Raw genomic sequence first — 13,136 nt, forward strand, 5'->3', positions numbered from 1 at the left:
AAAAAGTAATTGCTAAATCGAACAAAATAATTTTGATTATGAAATTATAAACTTATTCTGAAATCAAAATTCGGGATTTTGACCTCATACGATAGATGAAATTATGATTTTGGGATTCTGGCAATTTTTCATCTGCTTTTAAGGCGAAGACATGAAGACCTTAATTCATGAATTAAAAAAATTTAATTTCCTTTTCATCAAACAAGTCCTGTTTTAATTCCGAAATCAAAAATTTCAAATGATCTTACACGCAAGAACTTTCATTCCCATTCGTGTTTGAAGTGGATTTTTGATTCTCAGTCATCAAACGATCCCGGGTACATACGTGGTGCGAGTCTAAGAAACGCTGCAGCGGGGCCTTTTTCAAAACAGTGGGTTGCCTCCAGAATACCATTCTCCGTCGTCGTCCCGCCCGCGCCCTGCCCGCTATCTCCGTGGCCTCGATGCTCCACTCCGGAGACCAGGAAGGCTCATCGTCTACCCAAATAAGAGAGCCTCTCAAAACATCAGGTTTGTTGTTCTCCCTCATCTTCCCCTCCAACGATTTCTTCTGGTCTCTGTTGCTTCCTACCTGCTTCCCATTGGACAGACTACGCGATTCTGCTTTGTTTGGAATTGCGTTAGTTTCGTTAAAAATAGTCGGAGATCGTACTTTGGCGTTTGCTAAGGGAAGTAGCTGTCACTTGGCAGAAGCTCCATCTTGGACTTCGCTCCTTTATGAAACTCCTCCGCTAAATTTTTGGAAGATCGCTCCAAAACGATAGCTGCGATAGACGTAAATCTAGCTAATTGCTTCCCGCGGCTGGAATTGAGCACTTTGTGGTATCTTTTGTTGTGACTACGCACATCAAATTGATCCTTTTTAAAAAAAATAATTCTAAAAAATGAGTTTGCCTCGCTCAGTTAATTTTTGTTTCAGTTTCATTAGAAGAAACTATTGTTTTTTCTCTGTGGAGGGGAGTGGGGTGCTGGTGGAGGTTTGAATCTCCAAATGGTTGTATTTTGTGTAGATTTCCGCAGATGTAATCCGAAGAACGGGAAGAACAACCTATATCTTTTGTTCAATAACGAGCTGATGGGGAAAATGAACTTCTCCTTAAGTAAATCCACCTTGACGTAGGCTTGTTATAATGTTATAAAAAAGTAATCACTTTTGAACCATATGTTTTTTGGAAATGTGAATTCCTTTTGAATTTTATGGGTAAGGCCTGTAAATTGGATACCACAAATTAAGGGTACTGGCGCTCAACATTTTGGCGACAAGTCGATCCATGTGTTAAGGCGGGCGTAATATATCCTTGTAACTTATCGGTGTTGTCAAGGTCGGATCAAATGTGCTCAAATTGGCTGATTTAAATCAAATCAATGCCTTCTAAAATTGAATCAACACCTTTTTAATTCAATGCAGGCATCAATTCAAAGGGGAAAATTGGTTGATTACCAGCGGACTTGGCTGCACCGTGCTTGAGTCAGTTAAATGGCCGATTTTTCCTTAGATTAGTTTTTCTTTAAATTAAACATATATATTTTTAATCAATATTTTCACACATGATATGAATTCTGCTTCAGTTCATCTGATTCACAGAGAATTCCTGTAGAGTTGACTTCAGAACTGTAAAAGATGCTTGAACTAAACATGAAACTGCATGGAGTAGAAGACATACCTCTCAGTTTGCAGGACACAGACCTAGCCATCTTAACCAACAAAATCCAATCTCGTATGCACAGAGGGTGAAACTTGTAATTTGAATGCCTAAAATTGATAACATGATACTTCCACATACTCTTTAGGAAGGTAATGTTGCCCATGTGTCACCCATGTCAGATGCTGGTTCAGGTGTCAATGCTGCTCCAGCTCACCAAATTCAATTATCAGTCATGTCAGACATAGTCAACAGAGACTGTGTATATTAGATTTGACTTTGTCTCAAGATCCATGTTCGCAAATGGGAAAGCAATTCATAGGTTTGTCAGCGTTCTTATACATAATTTGTCTTTAACAAACACACTCACAAACATATTATATATATATATATATAGATGTGTTCTTTAAGTAGAAAATTATGAAAAATCTATATAGAAAAACATTTTCTTTTGATGTATAAGATGAGTTCTGTAGGCTAAAAATTTTGATATTTGATTGTTAAACTTTTATAAGATCTTAGCTACACACTTAAAAATGTAATTTTTATAAGGATTTGTAATGTTTTGGTCATGAAAATCAAATCCACATGACAGATTGTATTGTACAAGAAAATGGTAAAAAATAGTTGTGACTGGTCTATATTTATATCTTCAGGTATACCTGTGTCTATGCAATAGCTTTAGTATGACCTGCTGTATTGATATGTTTGTTAAGTTCATAACAAGTTATCATTTACACGATGGATAAGTTGTGAACACTGAACAGATGAATGCACATGATTAGAATCACCCGATAAAGGAAAGGATGCATTTACAATGAAATATAGGCTAGAAGATCATGTAAAATTCACTCTCTTGTAGGTAGTTGATATGAAGATATAAATTCCATTTACCATGAACTGACCTTCTACACTCAATCTTAGAGCACATTGCCACAAAACCGTGCTATGGAAAGGCACAATAATTCCTGAAAAGTGTTCTTGTAGATCTAGTTGACCAGTGTAGGGTCCCCACTGGTTGAGCCATGATGCTTCTCTGGTTGCTGCTACCGAATAGCGAAACTATTCGTTTGTGAAATACTTGATTGTCATAAGCCATTGAGCCTGAACAATTGCTGATTTCTCTTAAAGTTTACCAATCACTTGCTCCTAGGCTGTTGTTCTCATTAATGCTCCAAGTTAGCTGTTTAGCTGCTTTTGTTAACATCTTGAGGCCCTTAGCATGACAATTTGTCAAAACATTCTTAATTCCAAACTAGAATGTGGAGTTTAAAAATCCAACACCAATGAAATAATAAATATAAAACTGCTGACACTGTGAACTTATGTTGTTGATCTACTGTAGATTGTATGTATGTTTGCATGTATGCATGCATGTGGGTGTATGAGAGAGATTATTGTTCACCTTTAAGGCATATTGAAGCTGAAATTACTTTTCAGCTTATTCTTGTTTTACATACCAGTACTTGTGCTATGTGATGTCCATCAGCATTTCATGGATAACTTTCAGGTTGTTTTTGCAAGTTGAACTCTCTTGTGTTCTTTCCTTTGGGCTCTAGATGGACTTACTTTTCAGGTTGTGTCTGAGGCTCTCTTCTATGTCTGCATCTGTGTTTTGACCTCTGGGTGAATCTTATCCCTTTTAATTTCCTTAAGTGCTTGATCAGTAACTTGTCATATTTATTTCCCAGTTGGAAATATTGCTGTACAAAAGAGGCGTCAACATGCAGTTGCAGTGGGAAAAGAAAGACGTGAAGCAGCAATTCGCACCAAACGGCTCTGCCGTGATGGAGTTTTGGATGGGACAAATGCACTTTCTGATGAAGATGCTATTATGGATGATGAGGAAGTAGTTCTAAATGCACAAACATCAGCTGCAGTCGAAGAATTAAAGTCTGCAGCCTCTTATATGTATGAATTTGCCATTTTTGGTAATCATGTGAATATGTTTTGGCAACAAATAGCAGGAGATATCTGGTTATGTTAAGCCTCTTAGTGTTGATGCCTGCCTATGCCGTGATGTAGCATAACGCCCCTTGTTGGCCAGGGCAGGCTAGGCCGCACAAGGCTAGCACTTCCAAGCTTAGGAAAAACATTGAATTGCTATATAGGGGTTTAGATCTTGTGTCAAGATGAAATGGACTTACTATTTTAGTTACAAATAGTACTCGGGTTTGAATTATCATGTTTGTGTTTTATGGTTTTACCACCCAAAACTATTTCTTATCTGAACTTGTACAAAATAACATAGCAAACATGCATTCTTCATCATTACATTAACATGAATGTGCTATGCTTGTTCTAAGTGATTGTTGCGTTTTGGGGGGAATGTCTGACTTCATCTTTAATGTACTGCTAGTGTATCATTTAAGAATTCTTAAACGCTGGTTACAAATATCCCCAAGGATATAGAACAAAGCCCAAAGGATTGTCCTATAACATTGAGGTATTGATGGTGATTCTTAAATATCATAGACTAGAATGTTGTACAATGAGATGTAATGCAATATATAAACAAACATAGGGAATGAGTGACCTATTGCTAATGGTCAAACTAAGCCCCTTCATTAATCTTTCCAATTAGGTTTTAAATGCTTGCCCAGTTTTAGAAAGTTAAGGAAGCTCGTAACCTAATGACAGAAGAGATAATACTGAGGCCCCTACAGATGTTGGCGGTATCTATAATGGTCCTAAGGTAGCAATGTTCCTTGATGACTAGTTTCTGACCTTGTGTGGAAGCTATGACAATCTGTCATCGTCTCAGAGAGAGGCTCGCTAAAGAGACATATATGTGAAGATGTGGACTAGCTATAACTTTAACAGAAATACCCTGTGAAGCTTTACTGTTCACCATGATTAGCTTTGGGCCAAGTGACTGTCTGAGACAGTCTTGGGCCAAGTGACAGTCTTAGACCTTGTGAAGCTTTACGCTTCCGTAAGATTGGGTTTGGGCATATAGAATTCTAACCTTGTGTCGGGACCTATGGGCAACAGTTTTAGACAAACAATTTCTATAGAGGGATTGTATATATCTATGCACATATGCATGTTTATTGATACATATGTATGCATGGGCATATCATGTGTATATATGTATATATGTTCATGATTTTTCTTTCTTTATGACTGTAAATTTCCATTTTTAATTTTTTCCATGTGGCATTTTGGTCATTAAAAAAAGGACAGCTTCTAGTTGTTAGACAGCTCCCAACGGCTTGAATTCTAGCCACTTGGAGATACAGAGCAGCTGTAATATCTTTTCATGAGGTATACATCAGGTGTTCCATCCACTTTTTGTGTTTATGCTTGTTTTGAGCATTATATCAGTAAACTTCGTTTGTTCTCTGTGTGCTTATGCTCTGTAAAGACCTTTAGTGGTGGTTTTGGCTATTTAAGCCTTCTACTTTGTTCTTTATTTAAGCTTGTATTTCCTCAAGAGGGTATCACCCTCTGAAAAATCAATTTTGACCATCCTTTTGAAGGAACCATTTCCTTGCATTGTGATAGGGTTTGTAGGAAGCCAAATATTCTGATATATCAGTGAAAAAGTTATTTCTTCTCTGCTGCTACAATACTTACCGTACTTTCTTCTTGTTGTTGCTCAGAGGAAAAGGAGCAGTACAAAAGAAAATAGAATCACTACGTAAGTTGAGACGATTATTGTCAAAGTCAATGACACCTCCAATAGTAGCTGCTGTTGAAGCTGGTGCAGTACCTTTACTTGTGCAATGCCTTTCCTTTGGATCGCAAGATGAACAGGTTTCTTTTGAAAAACATAGTAGTTATTCCCTGATTCCAGCTTGAATAATGGCCTTATGTAGATATGTTTACTTGGTTTGCTTATCTTCCAGATGGCCATTGGTTTTTAAAGATAAATTGATGTCAACTTTGTGATGGAGGCGTATTCATGTGAATGTTTATTCTAATAGCTTAATTTATTTACTTCTGGTTGACAGTTGCTTGAAGCAGCTTGGTGCTTGACAAATATAGCTGCAGGAGAGCCTGAGCAGACACAAGCTTTGTTACCTGCACTTCCATTGCTTATAGCTCATCTTGGTGGTTTGTATGAGTTTTTAAGATTTGATTATGTAGATAACCACTTTCTTCTAGTCATGTGATTGTCATCTAGTGCTTTGGAAATTTCCACTTAAAGCAGGCTACCATTAGACAGGTCGTTTACCAGTTTATCCAACTACTGAGGGATGCACTCCAATTGTCCTACTATTGACCTCCTTTATTTTCGAATAATTAGGCCACTCCCTCACCAAGTGCGTGGCTCTCTTGTTAATGAAAATGTGCCGTTGTAATTGGTTACAAATTGTATATTGCAATATTAACATGATAGTGTTAAAATATTTTTTTGAAAAACTTTCAAAAAATTTCATTTAAAGTGTGTAGTTACTATTTTTTAGTTTCTTTTGTGCTTACTGATTCTTTCGTTGTACTTGTGCGAAAAGAATAATGAAAACCTTATAGTTTGTAGCTTTTCTGTTATTCTCAACTAGCCAGTGTCACAGATATCACGATATTTTCAAAAATGATAATAACCTGAAAAATGAATGAAATAAGAAAAAACTGTGGTATTTTGAAAAAGAATGGGAAAATATATTTATCGCATTTTTTTTGCATTACTTTTCCAATTTTTTCATTTTTCTCTTTTAAAACGTTAATATCATGATGTATTCCAATTTAAACTTAAAGGAAATCATGTTTCATCATTTTTATCATCATTAAAAATTCTTTTTAGTTTTTATCATTTTTATCTAGTTTTATTTATGTTTTCTTCTTAGTTTCTGATTTATTTGATTTCTACCTAATCTTTTATAGGGAGTTCTAGGATATGTGCATTAAGAAAATATGAGGACTCAGAAGCTGTTGTGTGAAACTACCTTTTCAAAATCAATGTATTACTTGTCATCCACCTTTCTGAATTCACTTTACACATACCATTTTTGAAGTATCAATACCCTTTTTTTTCTTTTCATTTGATGATAATGGTGAACACAGAAGGTCAAAGGTTGTGAAGAAAATGCTAGGGAAAAACTTTAGACAACAGAATAACAAGGTTGAAGTTTGGTCTAGTGTCTTCAAGTTTACACCCTTGACATTCCCTTACCACTTGTTCACCACCTATGGTGATGAAACACTAGTCAGAATCCTATACAGTAATGTATGTATGTATGTATGTCTCGTATCAACATATAAGTATGTACACTATGTTCTGGACTGACTTTGTCTGGCTAGGAGAAGTGAATGGTAGGACATATTCATGCAACCGAATGTGTATTGTTTTAGCTTAGAAAGCATTAGGAAGAATCAGAGGAAAGTTAAGCAAAAAGCTTCGCATTTGCAATGTGTACAGCGGCAACACAAAGACATGCAAGATATATGTCCAAGGCAGTGAACCCTTAGCCGAGTATGAATAAGATGCATAGCATTTGGTTTGTGTATAGGGGTGCACATGAGGTAGGGCTAATTCCTTTAGTGGACACATAGGCTGCAGTCACAACTATGAATGATGGTGCAAGGTTGAGTAAACAGCAAACTGGCCTTTGAGTAAGGTGATGAGCGAGTGTGTTGCTTACAAGACAGTCGCCACTTAAACTTTGGTTGGGGACTTCTTCTCAACTGGGTCCTTCCCAGATCATTTTGTTAGTGTAGAGACATTGAAAAGAATAATGCACGCCAAGAAGCATTTATGAAAGATTGCACTAAATTAAGGCTTGGGTAACCTTTAGCACAGGATGCTTCAAAAAGTTCGCCTGTCGCATGTGGTATCAGAGCCATGTTAATTTTGATGGCTGGGCTGGTTCTGCTTGGCAGATTGGTTCTGCAAGGGTGGGTGATTTTTCGAAGAGTCTAAGCAAATGTGGAGCCCATGCTGACTTTGTAAACCATTTTCTATGGCAATCCATGTTCATGAATTACAAGCCATCAGCAGAAATCACGAACACAAAATTGTCCTGGGTTGTCCTTGGATCTCCTGTGCAATAGGAATCTAAGTTCTAGAATACATCATCTTAATCATAGTTCATGGAAGTAATGTCCGTATACTCTCTGACCAAGAAACTTGCTAAACCTTATAACAGGGTTCTGGCTTTTAGGCATAAAAATTTGGCATTTCCTAATAGATTGGAAGTTGAAGATTGACAACTGGACATGTTAGAAAATGAAGCCCTTTTTAGCAAATAAAGCATAGCAGCCACTTAGATCTGAAAAGGGGATCCTTTTCTAAATGTCCTTGTGAGAAGCAGTAGACCTGAGCAACATGAAGTCCTTGAGGATATTGCTGCAGCTGTTTGCACCTTCAATGGGGTTCTGGTTCACGTGCTGGTCTGACTAATGAACTTGATGGAGTTCCTCATTCTAATTGTCACGAAAATGCAAACTGAAGGAAACGCGAAAGCAAATGTAATGTAAAAAATAGAGAAAAGAACGTGAAAGAGGAAAGGAGTAGGGCAAGCAAACCTCAATAACCAATCTTTAGTAACTCAAACAAATCATACGTGCCCTTTAAACACGGCTGCTGCCAAAACAAATGGATCTCGGATCCATACAAAAGGGGCAATATCCAAAAGCTAATAACAAAAGGTCCAAGTTCACTAAATAAATGAAAATAGCTAAATGCATCCAATACCCTGATCTCAATAGCTCTGCCTCAGAAATTCAATCATCAGTCATGGTGAGCACAGTCCACTACTACACGTGTGCATATTCGCCTCAAGTAGGTTCCATTAAATGGGTCAGAAACTCTCTCCACAGCCACACTCAGAGAGAAATGAGGGAGATGATGATTTACCCCCTACGTCCTTGTGACAAGAAAAGGAAGAACTAAATTTGACAGATGAGGAAATAAGTGAAATGCTGCCATTCTCTCTTCACTTTAGTTAGGATATAAACAGTGGGAGGAAGAATAGATGCTTTACCCCTTTTTACTCTTCTCTATCATATATGTCACATAGAGTGTTCAGTACCAATTCTTACGTTGGTGTTTATGTAGTTAAGCATGTCAGCTTTGAAGAAGGAAAGACTTTGTAAGGCATTCAGAAAACAGTAAATTTAAAAAGTACCCAAATATTTTTGTCAACGTCTCATCTATTTGCATTTTGAGGCATTTAGCTTTTGCTGCTTTTAAAAGTTGATGGTGGAAATCTCAAAGGATTCATTCTTTGTCTTTACACGTATCATGCTTTAGGGTGACTTTAACAGTAAGCATAGTTCCCGATCGTCTGTGCCAATGTTAGCTATGCAGTTTCAGTTCTCCAGCTTACTGATGCAATGCCCACTCAACTTTTCTAAATCACGGAAATTTTTTTGGTGGCTCCCCTTCAGTTTAAGACTATTTTTAATACATAAATTTTCTGCATATCAGCCTCTGTATTTGCTTTCCAGCTTCATTACTTGCTCGTGATGGTTTTCTAATACTAAATGCAAATTCTCGCTGAGACCAATTAATTTTCTTGGACATATTTGATCAGAGAAGAGCTCAATTCATGTTGCGGAGCAATGTGCATGGGCTATTGGCAACCTTGCTGGTGAGGGAGTAGAGATGAGAAACATTTTACTGGCACAAGGGGCCTTACCACCTCTAGCAAGAATGTTACTTTCAAATAGGGGTTCCACTGCAAGAACTGCAGCATGGACATTGTCCAATCTAATTAAGGTGTGTTTTTTATTTTTCCTTCTGAAAGGTCTTAACATGATATGTTGACAATACTTTAATTTTATTACAGTCTAGGGTAGTGATTTCCTATGTACATGATCATAGATTGCATTTTGGCAGTTTTGTCCCTCATATGTCAGTTACGACAAAAATATTTTTATCAATGATTGCAGGGTCCTGATCCTAAAGCTGCAATGGATCTAATAAAGAGTAATGGTGTCCTAGAATCAATTATTCAGCATCTAAAGAAAATGTAAGGTTCAAGTTAGCTTTTACTGTTAATAAGCTTGGTTGAATATAAACATTACATCTCTTATAGCTTTAGTATTTCTCAAACTGAGCTATGCTGATGGCTTAAGTAGAAAGAATCATGCTGCTTCAGGTATGCCAGATATTCAAAGTTGAATATGCGCATGTTTTCAAGGAGTGTCTAGTTAAATTCTATATGTAGGCTTAGATTGTGGTGTCCACCTTATCTGCCTGCCCTCAAGTGTAACATTCAGCAGACCAGCACTTTGTGGGCTGTATTTCTCAAATGAGTCAAATCCAACCAATAGATGCATTTTACATGTTTAAAGATGTAGGAAGAAAAGGTTCACTTTTTGTCCACGAGTAATTGAGCTCTATAAGGGTTTAAAAATCAATATTTCAAGTTTTTCCACTGTTTATCTATGTTTTGAAGAATACAAGTTCTTTCTATTTATTCCTATATTTTGGGCTCTTAATCTGTACGTGCCATTAGATTTATTAAAACAACTTTAAAATTCCAGATGGCACAGTGGAGGGCAGAGTTAAAAATATGTGTTTGATACTTGTATATGCGTGTGGCTAGCTTCATGTATAAATATATCATATAGAATATTTCTATATGTTCAATTAAATTGGTTCTTGTTGAATCTATCACTGTAGTTACTTGGATAATTTTTCTTGCTTCATGCATTACTTCATTCTTCAGATGTGTTTCGGGAGTAAATAACCTTTTGCAGAAGTATTTTTAGTTCAATACCAAAGGGAGCTAAATGTGATGCATCAAAAACTGAGATCCCATAGATTTTTGATAAGTTTTACATGTTCAGTGGAAATGTTCTTTTATATTTTTGTCTCATTTAACCTTCGAATAATAAGTTCCTTATAATCACCCAGGGTTCTGGTTTGTAAGGACTGATGAAGTATGTATCCATCAGGCATATATGCTTCTTATGAGTATTTTTGATGTATTATCAAGTGCCAGTGAGTGGATGCAATTTTCATTGGGCATCTTATCTGACACATACTGTTAAAGATATGGTTTTCAAACTAAGATTGGACCTTGCAAAGATAGTTTTACTTTATCAGACCTTTTCTTTTAATTGATACCAATTGAGAATAATATATTTTGGTTAAGCCTGTCATTATTTCCTTACAGACAAGCTAGATCAGAACTTTTACGGTTGAAAACATGTAAAAATGTTTCCATTGAACTAGCCTGAATCTCGAATCAAAATTGAGCTTTCTGAACTGAGTTGGTCCATGCACTTCTCTAATCAGTGGGATAATTATTAGAATACCATTTTTTCAAGAGCTCAATGTAATTATTTATTCATATAAGCAGGGATGATGAATTGGCCACTGAAGTTTCGTGGGTGGTAGTCTACCTGTCTGCCCTCTCTAATCTTGCTGTTAATGAAATGGTGAAGAGTGAGGTTGTCCATCTACTCGTCGAGAGGTTAGCTGCTTCAGAACAATTACAATTGCTGATTCCGGTAAAAGTTATGAATTAAAGATATTTTGTGGGAGTGTAAGAGGGTTTCATTTGTGATTTGTATTTGTTCAAAGTTGATCTCTATGAATACCTGAACAAATGTTTTTTCCTATCAAAATGGTCAATGTGAACGGACTTGTCCTATTAAAAATTTTATGTTTTAGTTTGGAAACTATTCTGTGATTTGCCCAAATGCAATTTTGTTAACAATAGCACAAAGCAAATCATAAGGACTCACATGGCAAATGGAACACTTTGTGCATGTTCGATGAATCTGCCCCAATCTTTGAAGTAGGTTCATGGAACAGTCAAAAAGTGTTACAACTGCCAAGCCACCACTAAAGGACCTCACAGGAACAATTCATAAACCATCCCTCTGTAATGAAACTCCTTAAGTAAAGACTTGAATCTCACAAGGTTCATAAGAACAATGCAAAGGAATAAAAGCGAAAGAACAATATTGTCACTATAAGGACAAATCACAAAGACATTCACTTGAGACATTTGAGAAAAAAAATAACAGGCTATATTAATGCCAAAAAAGTATGGGTCATGCATAATAAATCGTTACATTAGTACGAGATATACATATACACCATAGCGACTAATATCGCGATATATTCGAAAATATCATGATATTTACGATAGAAACAGGCCTTAAATCCTTATCAAATCAAGGGACAACAGTCCCTTATTTATAGTACAAGAAAAAGAAAAGCGGAAGAGGGAGATGGCTGTTGGGCTAGCTCCAACAGCTAGTTCTTCTCCCTTTTACAAATAAAAATGATAAAAGTAAAAAGAAACAGAAAAATACATAAAAGGAAAGAAGAATATGCAAGAGACCTATGCACACATACATAAAAATATACACAACCATATGTCAAGCAACTAAGGGTATGTGACATATGAAAGTGTATATATATATATATATATATATATATATATATATATATATATATATATACGTACATGAAATCTAAGATAAACTTTAAATTCTAACACAACCTTCCCAGTCGCCTATAGCTATTACCTTAGCTGCTATGGAAGGATATAAGAGCAAAATGCATGAGGTGTCAACAATGGCTCTTTGTCTGAGTGACAATGAAAAGCTAAGGGCAAATATTTTGGTGTTGAGAGGGATAATCAAGGTGGATTTCGACGCCATGAAGGCGACGGTGAGTCGATTGACAACTCTAAACCGACTATCTTCTTTCCGAGCGACAAGTCTGTCTGCATAGGCATGCCTTGGCGACGTCTCACTGGAAACTCTTACCACATCCAGGACATCATCCTTTCCTCTGATAACCGGTTCACCCTCTCCGGTGCATGGGATGTTGACTTTGTCCATGGGGTTTTAGCACCAACGCTACCACCAGACGCTTTGTTAGCCACTCCAAGGATGCACCCTATCCCTTTCTCTATCAACAATTGTTAGATTGACATTTCCTCATGTTATTGCACCATCAAGCTTCAGAACACTATGGACGATTTCAAGTATACGATTTAGGATGCCTACATCTACACCCATTGGATCAGCTGCACATGATTTCTCCCAAACAACTATGTTTCCACAGAGTACGAAGGGAGCAGGATGGAAATGTGGATACACACACATGTTGCCACTTTGGTACCAACCATGTAGGCAATGTGTTAGCTGCCGGTAACACAACACTCAACTCACACAAACAAGCCTAATCTCCCAGAGAATTAGGGCTAACCCTCTCACTTGAGGGAAAGACTCATGTCTAATTATTAGATGAAAGAAACTTACATCGAGTAATACCTTTTATACAAGGAAAGCATAGTATGATTGGGTCTTCTCCTATGGACCCGACCCATACATTATTTCACTATGACCCAACTAAAGACTCTTTAGGGACTGACCTTTAGGTGTCTCAAACACCTCTGCGAGTCTGCGTACTCCTTTACCACCTCATGCAAGAAGGTAGGAGCTGTTGGCTTCTGTGTATCACCAGATTTTGGGCTGTTAGGCCTAACAGTCATCAGGAGGTGTAGTCCTTCCTCACTGGGTCTGACCTGGGTTATCAGCATGTTCTCTTCAACTACCATGGGGGCTGCTGTCCTGGCC

The 13,136-nt window shown here is 37.0% G+C and overlaps 1 protein-coding gene across 1 annotated transcript in view; it reads left to right on the plus strand.

The window, feature by feature from the left end:
- The first annotated feature begins 322 nt into the window (after positions 1 to 322).
- Positions 323 to 13,136, plus strand: part of LOC116254962 (importin subunit alpha-9) — a 31,119-nt gene continuing 18,305 nt past the window's right edge. Inside the window, exons 1-7 of the mRNA XM_031630641.2 lie at positions 323 to 510; positions 3,335 to 3,554; positions 5,249 to 5,402; positions 5,600 to 5,702; positions 9,122 to 9,306; positions 9,480 to 9,559; positions 10,898 to 11,048. Of these exons, the coding sequence (XP_031486501.1) occupies positions 444 to 510; positions 3,335 to 3,554; positions 5,249 to 5,402; positions 5,600 to 5,702; positions 9,122 to 9,306; positions 9,480 to 9,559; positions 10,898 to 11,048 (960 nt within the window). The 5' untranslated portion in view covers positions 323 to 443. The remainder of the gene's footprint in view (positions 511 to 3,334; positions 3,555 to 5,248; positions 5,403 to 5,599; positions 5,703 to 9,121; positions 9,307 to 9,479; positions 9,560 to 10,897; positions 11,049 to 13,136) is intronic.

This window comes from Nymphaea colorata, chromosome 5 (genome assembly GCF_008831285.2).
Source record: "Nymphaea colorata isolate Beijing-Zhang1983 chromosome 5, ASM883128v2, whole genome shotgun sequence".
In the NCBI taxonomy this organism is placed as follows: domain Eukaryota; kingdom Viridiplantae; phylum Streptophyta; class Magnoliopsida; order Nymphaeales; family Nymphaeaceae; genus Nymphaea; species Nymphaea colorata.